Below are 15,327 nucleotides of genomic sequence, written 5' to 3' on the forward strand. Positions count from 1 at the left end.
GGTTCCATTTATCACAGCAAGTCTTCCAGGTCCTGAAGCAGCAAAACAGCCCCAGACTATCACACTACCACCTCCATATTTTACTGTTGGTATGTTATTTTTCTGAAATGTGGTGTTACTTTTACGCCAGATGTAATGGGACACATACCTTCCAAAAAGTTCAACTTTTGTCTCGTCAGTCCACAGAGTATTTTCCCAAAAGTCTTGGGGATCATCAAGATGTTTTCTGGCAAAAATGAGACGAGCCTTAATGTTCTTTTTGCTCAGCAGTGGTTTTCGTCTTGGAACTCTGCCATGCAGGCCATTTTTGCCCAGTCTCTTTCTTATGGTGGAGTCATGAACACTGACCTTAACTGAGGCAAGTGAGGCCTGCAGTTCTTTGGATGTTGTTGTGGGGTCTTTTGTGACCTCTTGGATGAGTCGTCGCTGCGCTCTTTGGGTAATTTTGGTCAGCCGGCCACTCCTGGGAAGGTTCACCACTGTTCCATGTTTTCGCCATTTGTGGATAATGGCTCTCACTGTGGTTCTCTGGAGTCCCAAAGCTTTAGAAATGGCTTTATAACCTTTTCCAGACTGATAGATCTCAATTACTTTCTTTCTCATTTGTTCCTGAATTTCTTTGGATCTCGGCATGATGTCTAGCTTTTGAAGATCTTTTGGTCTACTTCACTTTGTCAGGCAGGTCCTATTTAAGTGATTTCTTGATTGAGAACAGGTGTGGCAGTAATCAGGCCTGGGTGTGGCTAGAGAAATTGAACTCAGGTGTGATAAACCACAGTTAAGTTATGTTTTAACAGGTGGGGCAAACACTTTTTCACACAGGGCCATGTAGGTTTGGATTTTGTTTTCCCTTAATAATAAAAACCTTCATTTAAAAACTGCATTTTGTGTTTACTTGTGTTATCTTTGACTAATATTTAAACTTGTTTGAATCTGAAACATTTAAGTGTGACAAACATGCAAAAAAATAAGAAATCAGGAAGGGGGCAAACACTTTTTCACACCACTGTATATGGTTTTTGCACCTCTGCATTTCCATACTTGACCCTCCTGGACATATGAAAGCTGGATCCCTTCCAAAGAGATAGAAAGAAACTGCAATTTTTCTTATTTTCATTCATTTCAACTGAACTACTCACCATACCTAAAGGGTGTTTTTCCAATTTTGAGCAATTTCAAGTGTTAGGGGTTGATTTTTATTAAAACGAACAGATTTCAAGGTTTTTATTTTTATTTTTATGAAGGTCACATTAAAACTGACTTGAGAACTTTTTACCAGGCCTTTATCATTTATTTTTGGTACTTTTTAAATGCCTTTTATGTATAGATTTTACTGTTAATCTCCGACTTTCAATATTAAACTATGAATATCCATTATAAATAAACAAATGATTACACATTTAAAACTATGATCATCTAAACAAAGAGTGAAATAAACAAACCATTTCAGTATTTATATTGTGAAAGTGATTTCTTTTAGGCCTAATTATTTTAAATATTAAAAAAAAAAATTGTTTTTTTTCAAAAGTTAGTGTACTTGTTAACCAAGTCGACAAGTCGAAAAGCATCAGTGAAGAGCATGCCGTAGATTAAAAATAAGACAAGTGATGTTTGAAGAAAACAAAAACAAATTAAGGTATATTCTGCTCACAGCATTATTGGGTGTCATTTCCAAATCAAGCTATATAATTGTGTCTTTAGGATACATGAAATGTTATGAAATATAAAAAAAGCTTGAGCAAGACAAAGAAATTTCACTGCCATTTCCACCACGGAGATGTGCTGGAAATGATAATATGGTGGGAATTTTCATAATGACAAAAATGATGTAAACCTCCTGTGATGCATGTACATGTACAAAAAAGAAAATGCAAGTATGTGAAAAATGTTTTTCACGAGACTTTACTTTCTAGAAATCCACAGTGCTAAAAGTGCCCAAAGTTGAAGAAACACCCTTAAAGGTTTTTTTTACCTCAAGCCACAGCTTACAAAAATATAATTTTCTGATGTAGGCTACTAAGAAGAGGTGTCAGGGTGTGAGAAATGTACCTGTAACAGCCAGAGCAGCATTTCGCCAATGAAAGACCACCCCATAGAGCCCTTGCAGAGGGGCAGACTGCTCTCTCTGTCCCATGTGATGGACCAGAGCTGCCAGAACACCGCCATCAGCAGCAACAAGGACAGCACAGAAGCCCCCCGTTATCGCCAGCTCGGATATATTCCCCATGTCCAAACAGCTCATCTTTGGTGCTCATGCAAAAGCAGCAGAGATCAGTGCAAATCAAGATGCTGTTGGTTTAGTAATGGATCAATGCACCAGAGAAAAAAGATCTTTAATTATACGCTGGGTATAACAACATTTTCTCCCAAGTTTAATTCTTTAAAATGATGAATAAATAAATTGAGGGGTTACCCTTTGATCGAGGGCTGGGGCACCTTTGGTGCCGCTTCATAAAGCTGCTTGATATAAATATTGGGGGTGTTTATGGTCCACCTTCAGTGATGATGTAGAAAGTATATTGAATGAAGGGGCTTGAATGAATGCCAACACATCCTACTAATGAGAGCACTCCAACTGGTATACATGAACACTATTGAAGCTTATGGAGTTTAGAAATATCATACTGGCCTCATCTGTTTACCACAAAGATGAATGTTACTTTAAATGAAGATTTATTAAAGTTTTCATATCTCACAGGTTTTGCAGAGTGAGGTACTATTGCTTAAAGTGCAATTTCATAAATTAATACAGAAAGAATTCGTATAATCTCATTTGATACACTACAAAAAGTGCCAAACGTTTGGACACACCTGCTTATTCTTTATCACTATTTTCCACATTTTGTAATAATAGTAAAGTCATCAAAACTATGAAATTACACAAATTGAAATATGGGAATTATGTAGTGACGATTTGAGCTCTATTCATTATCTCCACCAACTTCGTGAGATGCATCCTGAGATGCTTTTGAAACAGCATTGAAGATGTTCCCGACAATTGTTGGCTGCTTATACTTCACTATGCACTCAACAATTCCATAAAAATAATAATAATAAAAAAAAGGGTTTAAAGAGATTTGGCAACACTTCATTTACTGTGTTACCTTTGTTAAGAGTTTATAAAGGGGTTCATTAATGACTAAGAAATCATTTACAAATGCATCATAAATTATTTATATGCTGTTATCACAACATGCAAAAAATGGACCACTTTCATGCAATAATTGCCAGATAGTGATTATTTTTTCATTTGTTATAAACACTTAATATACAGTATACACTTAATTATAATTTCAAAAACATCAAGTGCCCTAATTCATAATTTGTCACAATGCAGCAAAAAATATTTTATAATTTAAAAGTCATAGATTAAGTCACTTTGCTACAGTCCGCTTTATTTAAATTAATTTCTGTAATGTCTCGACTCACTTGTGTTGTCACTTTCCTTGTCACGTTTATGTCAAAAGAACAGTATGAGTTAGAGGTCGACCGATAGTGGATTTTGCAGATACCGATAACTAATGTGGTGGAAAGGGCAGATAACCAATTAAATGGCCGATAATTTTTAAAATAGGTTTATAGAATTTATAGAACGTTAAAAAAATTCTAAGTCTTTCCTTACTATGATGGGCACAGCCACAGAGGCTACAAGAGTCCAAAATTAATAAAATCCCTGCAATTTACTGTGCCACCAAAATCCCAATAATAACAAAAAATAAATGAATAAGATTTAGTGCATAATGTGGGTCTTTCAACTACAACAAGCCCAGAATACACGTACTTATTTTGAAATGACGGAGACTTGGCTCCGTTACAATCCTCTATATTTAAGTATTTACCAAATGAAGCTTTCTATAGCCTACATTCACTAGATTAAAACTACTGGCAACTATCGGCACATAGATTTTTGCAGATAAGGATTGTTCCAAAAAACAACTATCGGCAGCGATTAATCGGTAAAGTCGATATATCCGTCTACATCTAGTATGAGTGGTGTTCCAACTTACCTAGTCCTGGTTACCTAAAGTCCAACGCAAAAACATTCACAGCATACTGTATATCATATAATAAAGTCTGATGACCATTAAACCATACTGAACTTTATAGGTTTCTAATGTTAGCAACTCCGTAATAAATGCTTCACATCTGTCAATTTTGCATTATGGTACATTTTCATTGGTTACTACTATGGAACAAGTGTTATTTTTTATTATAACGTGTGAGGTAAAATGGCTCAATATTTGTGAAAGTATTGCATGACAGTCGCCATTTTTATTAATGTTGTTATAACCGCAAAAATTGTATAATGCATTTGTAAATTAGTTAGTAAATGAACCCTTTTACTGTATAAACCTTTATCACCAGAAAATCTCTTGGCACAAACTATATTTGCCTCCAAAACTAATTTTAAGCATTTAAGCAAAAGCCTTTAGAATAAAAAGGTTTTTAAGATAATGTGTTTAAATTTCAAAAATTTCAGTCAAGTACGTCCAAATTTTGGGCAGTAATTATAATTTTAATGCCACACCAGCTGAGCAAGGGAGGGTGGCCTATAAACCCTTTATATTTGAAAGGTTTTTACATTTTATTAAAGAAATGAATCTAAATAGGGGCCTGGGTAGCTCAGCGAGTATTGACGCTGACTACCACCCCTGGAGTCGCTAGTTCGAATCCAGGGCGTGCTGAATGACTACAGCCAGGGCTCCTAAGCAACCAAATTGGCTCAGATTGCTAGGGAGGGTTGAGTCACGTTGGGTTAACCTCCTCGTGGTCGCTATAATGTGGTTCTTGCTCTCGGTGGGGCATGTGGTGAGTTGTGCGTGATTGCCACGGAGAATAGCGTGAAGCCTCCACATGCACTGTCTCCGCGGTAACGCACTCAACAAGCCACAAGATAAGATGTGCGAATTGACGGTCTCAGACGCAGAGGCAACTGAGATTCATCCTCCGCCACCTGGATTGAGGCGAGTCACTACGCAACCACGAGGACCTAGAGCTCACTGGGAATTGGGCATTCCAAATTGAGGAAAAAAAAGAAAAAAGAAAAAAAAAAAGAAATGAATCTAAATTAAAACTGCGGAGGTTCACTCTGTATATTTTACTGAATACTTCAAAGCCGTAAGGAGCTATAACACTAAAGGTATTGTCAAGATTATGAAAAATCAAAAACAATTCATCATGTATTTCCATGATAATATTTTATTAAAGCACACAAATAAAAATGAGGGGAAAACAATGGGGTTTGCGTAACTCCAGGTAATGCCGGAGAGAGATTTTGGGAAATTCTGATTCTGGTGGACTCATCGAAATGTTGAATATCAGGGTAACACTTTATAATAACTTTCTTTAATAATATTAACAAACTTTATTACATTATATGTATAATGCTTAGCAGATCAATTGATAATAAACATTCAAGTAGCTGAAACGTTGTGAAACTTTCATTCCTTGTAATCCACATTTTAAGGTACATCAACTACTGATCTGTTAAGAAAGTTTTTCACATTTTGAGAGTTATTTTAAAGTGTATTCTATATTAGTGTTGTTACAGGAAAACAGAAATATGGAAAACACCCTTACAGTAAAGACAAATGTAATACAAGTTTAGTTCTGCTTAGGGAACAGATCTCTACATTCCATTTTTTCCCCCATTTTAACAAAATATTGTGGTATATACAATGATATTTTAAATACATAAGCACATAGTTGCTTGTTTAAAGGCAAACTTAAATAATTTTCAGTGCAATATGCCTGTTGAAAGTAAAAAAACAAAAAAAAACAATGAATAATGAAATTAATCTTGAATTCTTCAATTCAACTTTGAGTCTGCAACAGGACCAATTATTGCTTATTTAGTTATTAAAATGAGATTCTAAAGCATCTGAACCAAAAGCTCTCATTTCACCCTGAGAACACAAAAATTAAATATAATTCTGTGGTGCATTTTGTACATAATTCAGTGAAATGTAACTGACAATTTTAGATTCTTTCACATAAGAAGTGCTGTGTATGCCCATACGTTTCAGCAAAGTATGAAATAAAAAAAAAAAGCATTGTCATGCAAACGTATAAGTTACCTTATTTGAGTCGAATTTGAACCAAGGCCGACCAATGGGAAGCATGATTCCATAGAGGTGTTAAATATTTTTTTTAAACATTTACAATTAAAAATCATATTACACTACAGAGAATTTCATACAGGTAGCAATATGACCACCAGTATCATATTTGGACATGTCACCAGTCACATACACACCTCTGCTCTCTCAAGTGTAGTGTTAGAATCGATGCACTTTCACAATGTACAAAACATAATTCTCAACCTTTAAAAATACATTACAAAAAATTACTGCATAACTTCTCTTCATTTTTTTTTATCCCTTATTATTTACATTATAATCCTAAAGTGGTGAATATTTTGGCAAAAGACACGAAGAATACATTTGTCAAAATATACCACAGTACTCTGAATAGCTCGAGAATTGTTATTTTATAGCGAGTTATTGAATTTAGGAAAAAGAACCTAAGCAAAAATGTGAAAAAAGTATAGGTTACATTGTTAAAGAGAAAGTTCACCCAAAAATGAAACTTCTGTCATCTTGTTGTTCTAAACCTGAATTTGCATTTTGGGAGAACTATCTCTTTAAAGCCAGGCCAGTGTTTGGAGCGAATGTGAAGGACTCTAGGAGTGTTGTGACATGCCATTGACCAGACTTCTCAACTGCTTCACCACAGTCTCGATCAGTTTCTGCCGGTCACGGTCGTTCTTCCTGAACTGGGAGAAGATGTTGTTCTTTTTACTTGTGTCTTTCATCCTGGAGAATAAAAATAAGAGGACAATATTACAGTATCTATAGCAGGTGTTTTGCACACATATATATAGTAGACAGATCTACGACCATGTTGTTTCATCTGCCAGTTAAACGTACACACACTGTAAAAAATGAACTTGCATTTTATCCAGCTTATGGGGTTTTTTGAGTCATAGATACTATGAAATGTGAATTACTTTGCATCTACATAAAAACACGTTAGACCAACAATATTCCCCAAAATGTTGTCCCAGCTAGCCTAACAGAGATTTTTTAAACAATGTTGCTGATTTGCGAGTTCTCCGCATGCATTGCAACATGAATTGATTATGCAGTGCGTTTATTTATTTATGCTGTTTTTTGTTGTTGCCACTGTTAGTCAAAGTGTTGTGTGGTGATGTTCGGAGCTTAACTTCTGGGTTTGATACAAGTGAAGCTCAATCGACAGCATTTGTGGCATAATGATTCTTCTGTTAAATCTCATGTATTATTTGAGGTGTAAAGTTGTTTAAATCTTCATTTTTACATTCATTTTTAGGGTTTGATAACATTACATCGTCATGGCAACGAAGTTGTAAAATTGGCCGTAACTTTACACAGAAAAAGGTTAGTAAGTGATTTTATCACACTATGCATATTATGTATATCTTGTGGCTATATTTTTGAAACAGTATGTATTTTAATGTTTATGCACTGGCTTCCACTGAAAGCGCCTTACTTTAATACTATATTATTTTTTGTGGAAATCAACGTTATGCCACAAATTATGTTAATTGAGCTTAACTTGTACTGAACCAGGAATATTCCTTTAACAAAATTTTCCATAAAATCAAATATCGAAATATATTAATATAATATAGAGTAATTTAACAATCAAAAATTGGCCACATTCACTTCCATTGTAAGTGACTCACTGTAACCCAGATTTATGATTTTTTTTAAAGAAAAGGAGGGACGAGTCGAAATTATTTTTTTGTGGTAATCAACATTATGCCACAAATGCTGTCGATTGAACTTAACTTGTATTGAACCCGGAATATTCCTTTAATGAGGTTTGTTGATTGTCATCATTATTGAGGCTTGTGTTTAAGGTCTATTATGTCTATGTCAAACAATAGTACGAACTGCCTTGCCTTTCAAGACTTACCTCTCTTCAGAGGCAAAGATTGCAGTTTACTTCATGTAAAAGTAATTGAAATGGTGACAAAATGAAAATTCTTGTATTGCGAATTGATAGTTGGCTAAACAAGAAATTAGTAGTTCTCTTAACAAAATTATTTGCATTTAGTGAACAATTTTTTTTACATTGACTCAACATGTTATTGAGGACAATTATTAAACAGTTGTTAAGAAAACTCAGAAGTCTTACTGCATCATGTTGCCTTGATTTTGTTTGCAATTCTTTTTTTACAGTGCAGTTCACAAAACAGATGAGAATGACAGGCTGAGTGTCTAAGACTAAGGCTGTGCCAATGCAAATCTATTTCTCACGATATTGAAATGAATAAATCATTGATATATGATTTGTATCATGACGTAGTTGGTGATGCCCAGCCAACTCTGACCAAAATTTCATTCAGCCATGTCATACCAATACTATGCATGCTACAATGGGTGTGGGATGAATTAATGACGAAACAAAAGACAATATTTAATAACTTTCTATTCATGCAGAAAATTACATTACAGTGAAGACAGAAAGAGAAAACCATGTTGGATCTGTCTACGTACCCTCTGTTGACTCTGGCGTTAGTTAGTAAAAAAAAAAAAAAGACAAAGGGGAAGATTATATTAGGTTTAAAGGTCAAGGCAGAGCTCTATCAAATCACTGCATCTTCTGTTCATTGATGTGTGAATGTTCACGACATTTCCAGGTGCCAGGAACACATGCACACAATGTGTACACTCAAGTGACGGAAAAAAGACTATACAACCACCATTGTTATTATGGAAAGGGTAGAAATACTCACTTCTCCAAAAGTGCAAGAGCGGTAGAGGGGTTCACACGCAGGTATTTTGAGGTGGGCTGTCCGTAGTCTGCCAGATATGTGGACCAATCCCACACCATGAACAGATCTAGAAGCTTTAACACCAGAAATAAATGTTCCACATAATTAATGATGAAGAAAACCAAGAAAAATTAACACAAGTTTCAACACAGGAAGTTTTAGCAAACCAAATAAAACAGGCCTTAAAACTCAGTAAATAAATTTTCTGGCCACTGAAAATGTAATTTTGTTTTGCAGAAAAGTATAGTGCATTCAGAAAGTATTCAGACCCCTTCATTTTTTTCACATTTTGTTATGTTGCAGCCTTATGCTAAAATACTTTAATTTTTTTTCACATCACTACACTACACTCCATACCCCATAATGACAAAGCAAAAAACAGATTTTTGATAACTTTGCAAATTTATTAAAAAGAAAAAACTGAAATATCACATTGACATAAGTATTCAGACCCTTAACTCAGTACTTAGTTGAAGCACCTTTTGCAGCGAGTCTTTTTGGGTATGATGCGACAAGCTTTGCACACCTGGATTTGGGGATTATCTGACATTCTTCTCTGCAGAGCCATTTTCAGGTCTCTCCAGAGATGTTCGATTGGGTTTAAGTCCGGGCTCTGGCTGGGCCACTCAAGGACATTCACAGAGTTGTCCCTAAGCCACTCTTGCGTTGTCTTGGCTGTGTGCTTAGGGTTATTGTCCTGTTGTAGGTGAACCTTCATCCCAGTCTGAGATCCTGAGCACTCTGAATCAGGTTTTCATTAAGGATATCTCTGTATTTTGCTGTGTTCAGCTTTCCTTCAACCCTGACCAGTCCCCTAGTCCCTGATGCTGAAAAACATCCCACAGCATGATGCTACCTCCACCATGCTTCACTGCTGGGATGGTATTGTGCAGGTGATGAGCGGTGTCTGGTTTCCTCCAGACATGACACTTAGAATTGAGGCCAAACAGTTTAATCTTCATTTCATCAGACAAGAGAACCTTGTTTCTCACAGTCAGAGTACTTTAGGTGCTTTTTTTTTGCAAATTCCAAGTAGGTTTTCATGTGTCTTGCACTGAGGAGAGGCTTCCATCTAGCCACTCTGCCATAAAGCCCAGATCGGTGGAGTTTTGCAGTGATGGTTGTCCTTCTGCAAGTTTCTCCCATCTCCACACATGATCTCTGGAGCTCAACCAGAGTGACCATCGGGTTCTTGGTCACCTCTCTTACAAAGGCCCTTCTCCCCCGATTGCTCAGTTTGGCTGGGTGGCCAGCTCTAGTAAGAGTCCTGGTTGTTCCAAACTTATTCCATTTAAGAATAATGGAGGCCACTGTGCTCTTGGGAACATTCAATGCAGCCGAAATGTTTTTGTAGCCTTCCCCAGATCTGTGCCACTACACAATCCTGTCTCTGAGCTCTGCAGGCAGTTCCTTTGACCTCATAGCTTGGTTTTTGCTCTGATATGCATTTTCAGCGGTAAGACCTTATATAGACCAATATGTGCCTTTCCAGATCATGTACAATCAATTGAATTTGCCACAGGTGGACTCCAATCAAAGTGTAGAAACATCTCTAAGATGATCCAGAGAAATGGGATGCACCTGAGCTAAATTTCAAGTGTAATAGCTAGTGGTCGACCGATATGGGTTTTTTAATGGCCGATGCTGATTTCAAGAGAGCAGTGCGTCCGATAGTCCGATATATCACACAATTTAACAAAAAATAATAAACGCTTATGTAGCACTAGATTTACTCAATTTCACACAAAACTTTGTAAAAAAAAAAAAAGAATCTAAAAAATAATACTCTATTTTAAATGGTAGATAGCAGTTTCTTCTGATTTCTGTTAGGCATCAAATTTTAGCACATGAAGAAATTGTTATATATTAGGAAAAAGGAAATAACAGCACACACATTAGTCCAGCAACCATGGATGGCATGTCCATGTTAGCAATCGCATTTACTCAAAAAACACTGGATCAAACCAATTGTACATACAGTGCACAGTGAATAAGACATTTAGTTATAGCACACGAGAAGCGCTTTTACCTTGAAGTTGCACCAGAGGCTATTTAGCAGAGATGGGCCACTTCTATTAAAATGAATGGGAGAAATTAGAATGCCCAACTGCAACCAACGGTCAACTGATGTAGATAGGAATTTCCACCTTACAGGTAAAAGAGCCAATCACCTTTTAGATACAGACATCACCTGTCAATCAACTCGCATGTGCATTAGCTATAAAAGCTGAGAAAATTGCATTTTGTTAGCGTAATTTGAGGTATAGAAGCAACATTTATGATACCAGTGTTGTCAGATTTTACTGCTGATTTGAAATATGTACTTTGATCATAATCTTGACCAACCATTTTGGAGATTTCGGTCTTTCCCCATTCAAGTAGATAGGAGCTACTCTGTCATGACTGGAAATAGCCTCCCGAGATCATTCCAAACATGACCAATAGTGAACTGACTTGCTAGAAAGACTTTGGTTGCACTCACATGTTCGTGCAGATCCAGCGAGCAGCAGCAATCTCCTGACAGTTTAAACAGCCTGGATCGCCTGCATGGATTGTGACAACTGACCATCATGATTGGTGAATCAGAGGAACTTTTGATCCTGATCCTGAAGTTTTGATATAGAATATGCACTTCAGAGGAAGATATTAGATGAGCGCTCGATGGGAAGAAAATGCTGGATTTTCGTGAGGTTGGTTTATTATATCTGTTTAAACGAGTTATGTGCATAATAGCAGAAGGCATATATGATATTAGTTTTATTGATATTTGCCTTTTTATCATTAGACAAGACAGTTAAAAGTTACAGGGAACTGTTGACGAGAGAAAGGGAGAATGAAACAGGTGAGCACGTTAACATTATGAGCTCAAATGCATATAATATGCGGACCGTTTAAATGACACTGTGTTGCACACCGGTCTATTATTGTAGTAACAAGATGCACATAACAACAAAACGAACCTTGACTGGTCATTTACATGTCTCAGTCGCTTCACATGCAAGCAGGTGATTTTCAGCACCCTCAAGAAAAAAAAAATCTGCAAAACAGGAACATTTATTGGCCGATGCCGATAATGAAAAAAGTCAGATATATGCGATATATCGGTCGACCACTAGTCATAGCAAAGGGTCTGAATACTTATGTCAATGTGATATTTCAGTTTTGTTTTTTATAAATTTGCAAAGTTATCATAAATCTATTTCTTTCTTTGTCATTATGAGATATCGAGTGTAGATTGATGTGAAAAAAAAATCATTTAAAGCATTTTACCATAAGGCTGCAACAACAAAATGTGAAAAAAATGAAGGGGGTCTGAATACTTTCTGAATGCACTGTATCTACAGTACTGGTCAAAATTCTTAGGCACATAAGATGTTTCACAAGAGCATTTGTCTTAAGATGGTTATTTATACCTTCAGATTTAGTGTGTCAATAGGAATATAAATGTTAGACTCCCAAACATTACTTTTGAAAATAGAAAAGATTAGAACAGAAGAACAGGGAGCTCTGTAACAGATGTCATGGCCCCCAAAAAGCCCCCTCTGAACATCGTGTCAGTCTGAGATTACATAAAGAGACAGAAGCAATTGAGACAGCCGAAATAGATAGAAGAACTGTGGCGAATTCTCCAAGAAGCTTGGTACATCCTATCTGCCAACAACCAAGAAAAACTGTGTCCAGGTGTACCTAGGAGAATTGGTGCTGTTTAAAAGACAAAGGTGTTCACACCGAATATTGATTTAGCTTTTTTATATTTACTGGACTTTGTATGACATTAAGTGATAAATGAAAAATATTTATGTCATTATTTTTGAAGACATCCTCACTATACAACATTTTTCACAAGTGCCTGAAACATTTGCACAGTACTGTATATATATTAAAATATTATTTATTTAAAGAAAAAAAATTCTTCTAGTTATGCTCAGCTGCAATATATATCATTGCCCAAATAGTATTCTATTATTGTTAATATTCATATAATAGATTTTACTACAGGAATGTTTTGGGTTTAATAAGTTAAGCTCAATAGAGAGCATTTGTAACATAATTTGATTACCACCAAAAATGGTTTTAGTGTGATATAATATGTTCTACATGATTTTGGTGTGATAAAATTGCTTACAGGATTTATGGTGCTACATCGTCATGGCAACAAAATTGTAATTTTGCATAGAAATTTACACAGATATACTAAAATTATGTAAAACAGATTTTATCACACTCAAATCATGTTTACATGTATAATGTTTACATCTTGTGGCTATACTTTTAAAACTGAGTATTTTATTGTTATAAACTGGCCCCATTAATTTGTATGGTAAGAATCTTACAGTTTTTTTTGGTAATTAAAATTATGTCACAAATGCTGTTGATTGAGCTCAACTTGTATCGAACCAAAAACATGCCTTTAATTTCCATGTCTTTTCCAGGCCTGGAAATCACATTCTTAAAATTCCCCTGATATTTCTAGCTTTTCTGTGACCGTGTGAACCCTGAAAATCAGAAACTAACAGTATATTAGTAGTGGGACAATCAAAAAATTAAAAAAGTGTGTAGGGTCATCTGATGGTGGGGATTATTAGGGCACTTGTTGGGGAGCATGCACTTTAAATGCAAAAGGAAGAGAAATCCCTCCGTGACCTCTAAATAACCCACAGAGGGGCTAATCCTGCCACACAGAGCACTAGTGAGTGGACTCCCTGCATCTCTGGTTCAAAGCAGGCTTCTGGACACATTGAACTTAATTTGCTGGAGAAGGGACAGATCACTCACCTCTATGTATGCAAATCAATATCAATCAATGGGGGACTATCCCTGGATGGCTCGTTCATTATGGTGGGCTGTTAGAGGGAGGGTTCAGTAGGCTAATAGCACTTCACACCTCCTATGTGCTTCATATTGAGGAGGTCTGGTTTTTGGAGCATTATAAAGTGCTGTTTGCTGCTCCTGCTGAGCCGGGACAATTTTACTGCTAAACACACCTAGAGCCTGGGGAGCATCATGGGTAACAAGATCATGTTTGTAAATGACACTATTTGGAGGGCTGGGTGTTATAGTTTTATTATAATTATTATTATTTTTAAAAGGTCTCTTACTACTAACTGTAAATACATTTATGAGTTTGCCGCTGTTGAAATGTTGTAATTTAATTATTAACACTGTAAAATGAATAAATATTTTGAATTTGTTTTGAGACACTTGCTGACTACACATTTTTTAAAACTTTTTATAATAATTAGGCAATTTTAGGAACCTTGGAATATAAATTTGAATCCATTTGAAAATCAAGTGTAACAAACTTAAAAACCTGTGTTACTGGGGGGCCTGGTTAGCTCAGTGAGTATTGACGCTGACCACTACCCCTGGAGTCGAGAGTTCGAATCCAGGGAGTGCTGAGTGACTCCAGATTGCTAGGAATGGTAGAGTCACATGGGGTAACCTCCTCGTGGTCGCGATTAAGTGGTTCTCACTCTCAATGGGGCACATGGTAAGTTGTGCGTGGATCGTGGAGAGTAGCATGAGCCTCCACAGATGACCCGAACACAGCGAGTCACGTGATAAGATGCGCGGATTGACGGTCTCAGAAGCGGAGGCAACTGAGACTTGTCCTCCGCCACCCTGATTGAGGTGAGTAACCGCGCCACCACGAGGACCAACTAAGTAGTGGGAATTGGGCATGCCAAATTGGGAGAAAAGGGGATAGAAAAAAAAAAGAAACTGTTACTTATTACAAGAAATAAGCAAATATTACTTAAAATGGTAGGTCCCGACAAGATAAATATTGCCTTTATAACGTAAAACAATGGCCTCGAGTTGGCATTAGTTAAGGTTACATGTGAAGTCTAATATGACAAACAGAAACTGTTGAGTTCAAAATACTAAAAATACTCAATTTATTGAGTAAAACCAGCCCAATACATTTTACAGTGAATGCCTAACCCTAAACATCCCCAATTCTCCTAGGTAAACTTGTGCAGTTCTTCAAGGCTGTTGGCAGATACTGTATGCTGTTCCAAGCATCTTGGAGAACTTGTCACAGTTCTATCTATTGCTTCTGTCTCTTCTGACCTAAACGGAGTCTGAAACGTTTTGTGATCAGATCATCACATACGAAGGTAGTCAAAAATGCATGTGACCACATCGCATTTGAGGTGTAAACACTAATCCGTCCTGAATGTGTCCCCGACAGGAGTGAAGCGCCACCCCTCACCTGTTATTCAACCACTGCGCTAAAACAAGAGTTGAAACTTTGCCGGTTACAAGCGGCTTTAAAAGGAAATAACCGTCTGAAAACAAAAAGGAACGAACACATAAACAAGCATGAGAACTTCATGGATCTTCAGTGTGTCTGATGTCAACATGCAGGGGCACAGATGAGAAGCATGAACATCTGTTATTGGACTCCTTGTTCTACTTATGTTCTATTCTATTCGCAAAAGTAAGTGTTTGAAAACCTACAATTGATATTTCCTATTGACAGGGTTGGGGAGTAACGGAATACA

The 15,327-nt window shown here is 36.5% G+C and overlaps 1 protein-coding gene across 4 annotated transcripts in view; it reads right to left on the minus strand.

Moving 5' to 3' along the window:
• Positions 1–5,181: 5,181 nt before the first annotated feature.
• LOC127426739 (exocyst complex component 6-like) overlaps positions 5,182–15,327 on the minus strand; it is a 108,294-nt gene continuing 98,148 nt past the window's right edge. For all 4 annotated transcript variants that reach the window (XM_051673730.1, XM_051673732.1, XM_051673733.1 and 1 more), the window contains 2 exons: positions 8,783–8,895; positions 5,182–6,815 (listed from right to left, as the gene is read on the minus strand). In XM_051673730.1, coding sequence (XP_051529690.1) covers positions 6,683–6,815; positions 8,783–8,895 — 246 coding nt within the window. In that variant the 3' untranslated portion in view covers positions 5,182–6,682. The remainder of the gene's footprint in view (positions 6,816–8,782; positions 8,896–15,327) is intronic.

This window comes from Myxocyprinus asiaticus, chromosome 36 (assembly GCF_019703515.2).
Source record: "Myxocyprinus asiaticus isolate MX2 ecotype Aquarium Trade chromosome 36, UBuf_Myxa_2, whole genome shotgun sequence".
In the NCBI taxonomy this organism is placed as follows: domain Eukaryota; kingdom Metazoa; phylum Chordata; class Actinopteri; order Cypriniformes; family Catostomidae; genus Myxocyprinus; species Myxocyprinus asiaticus.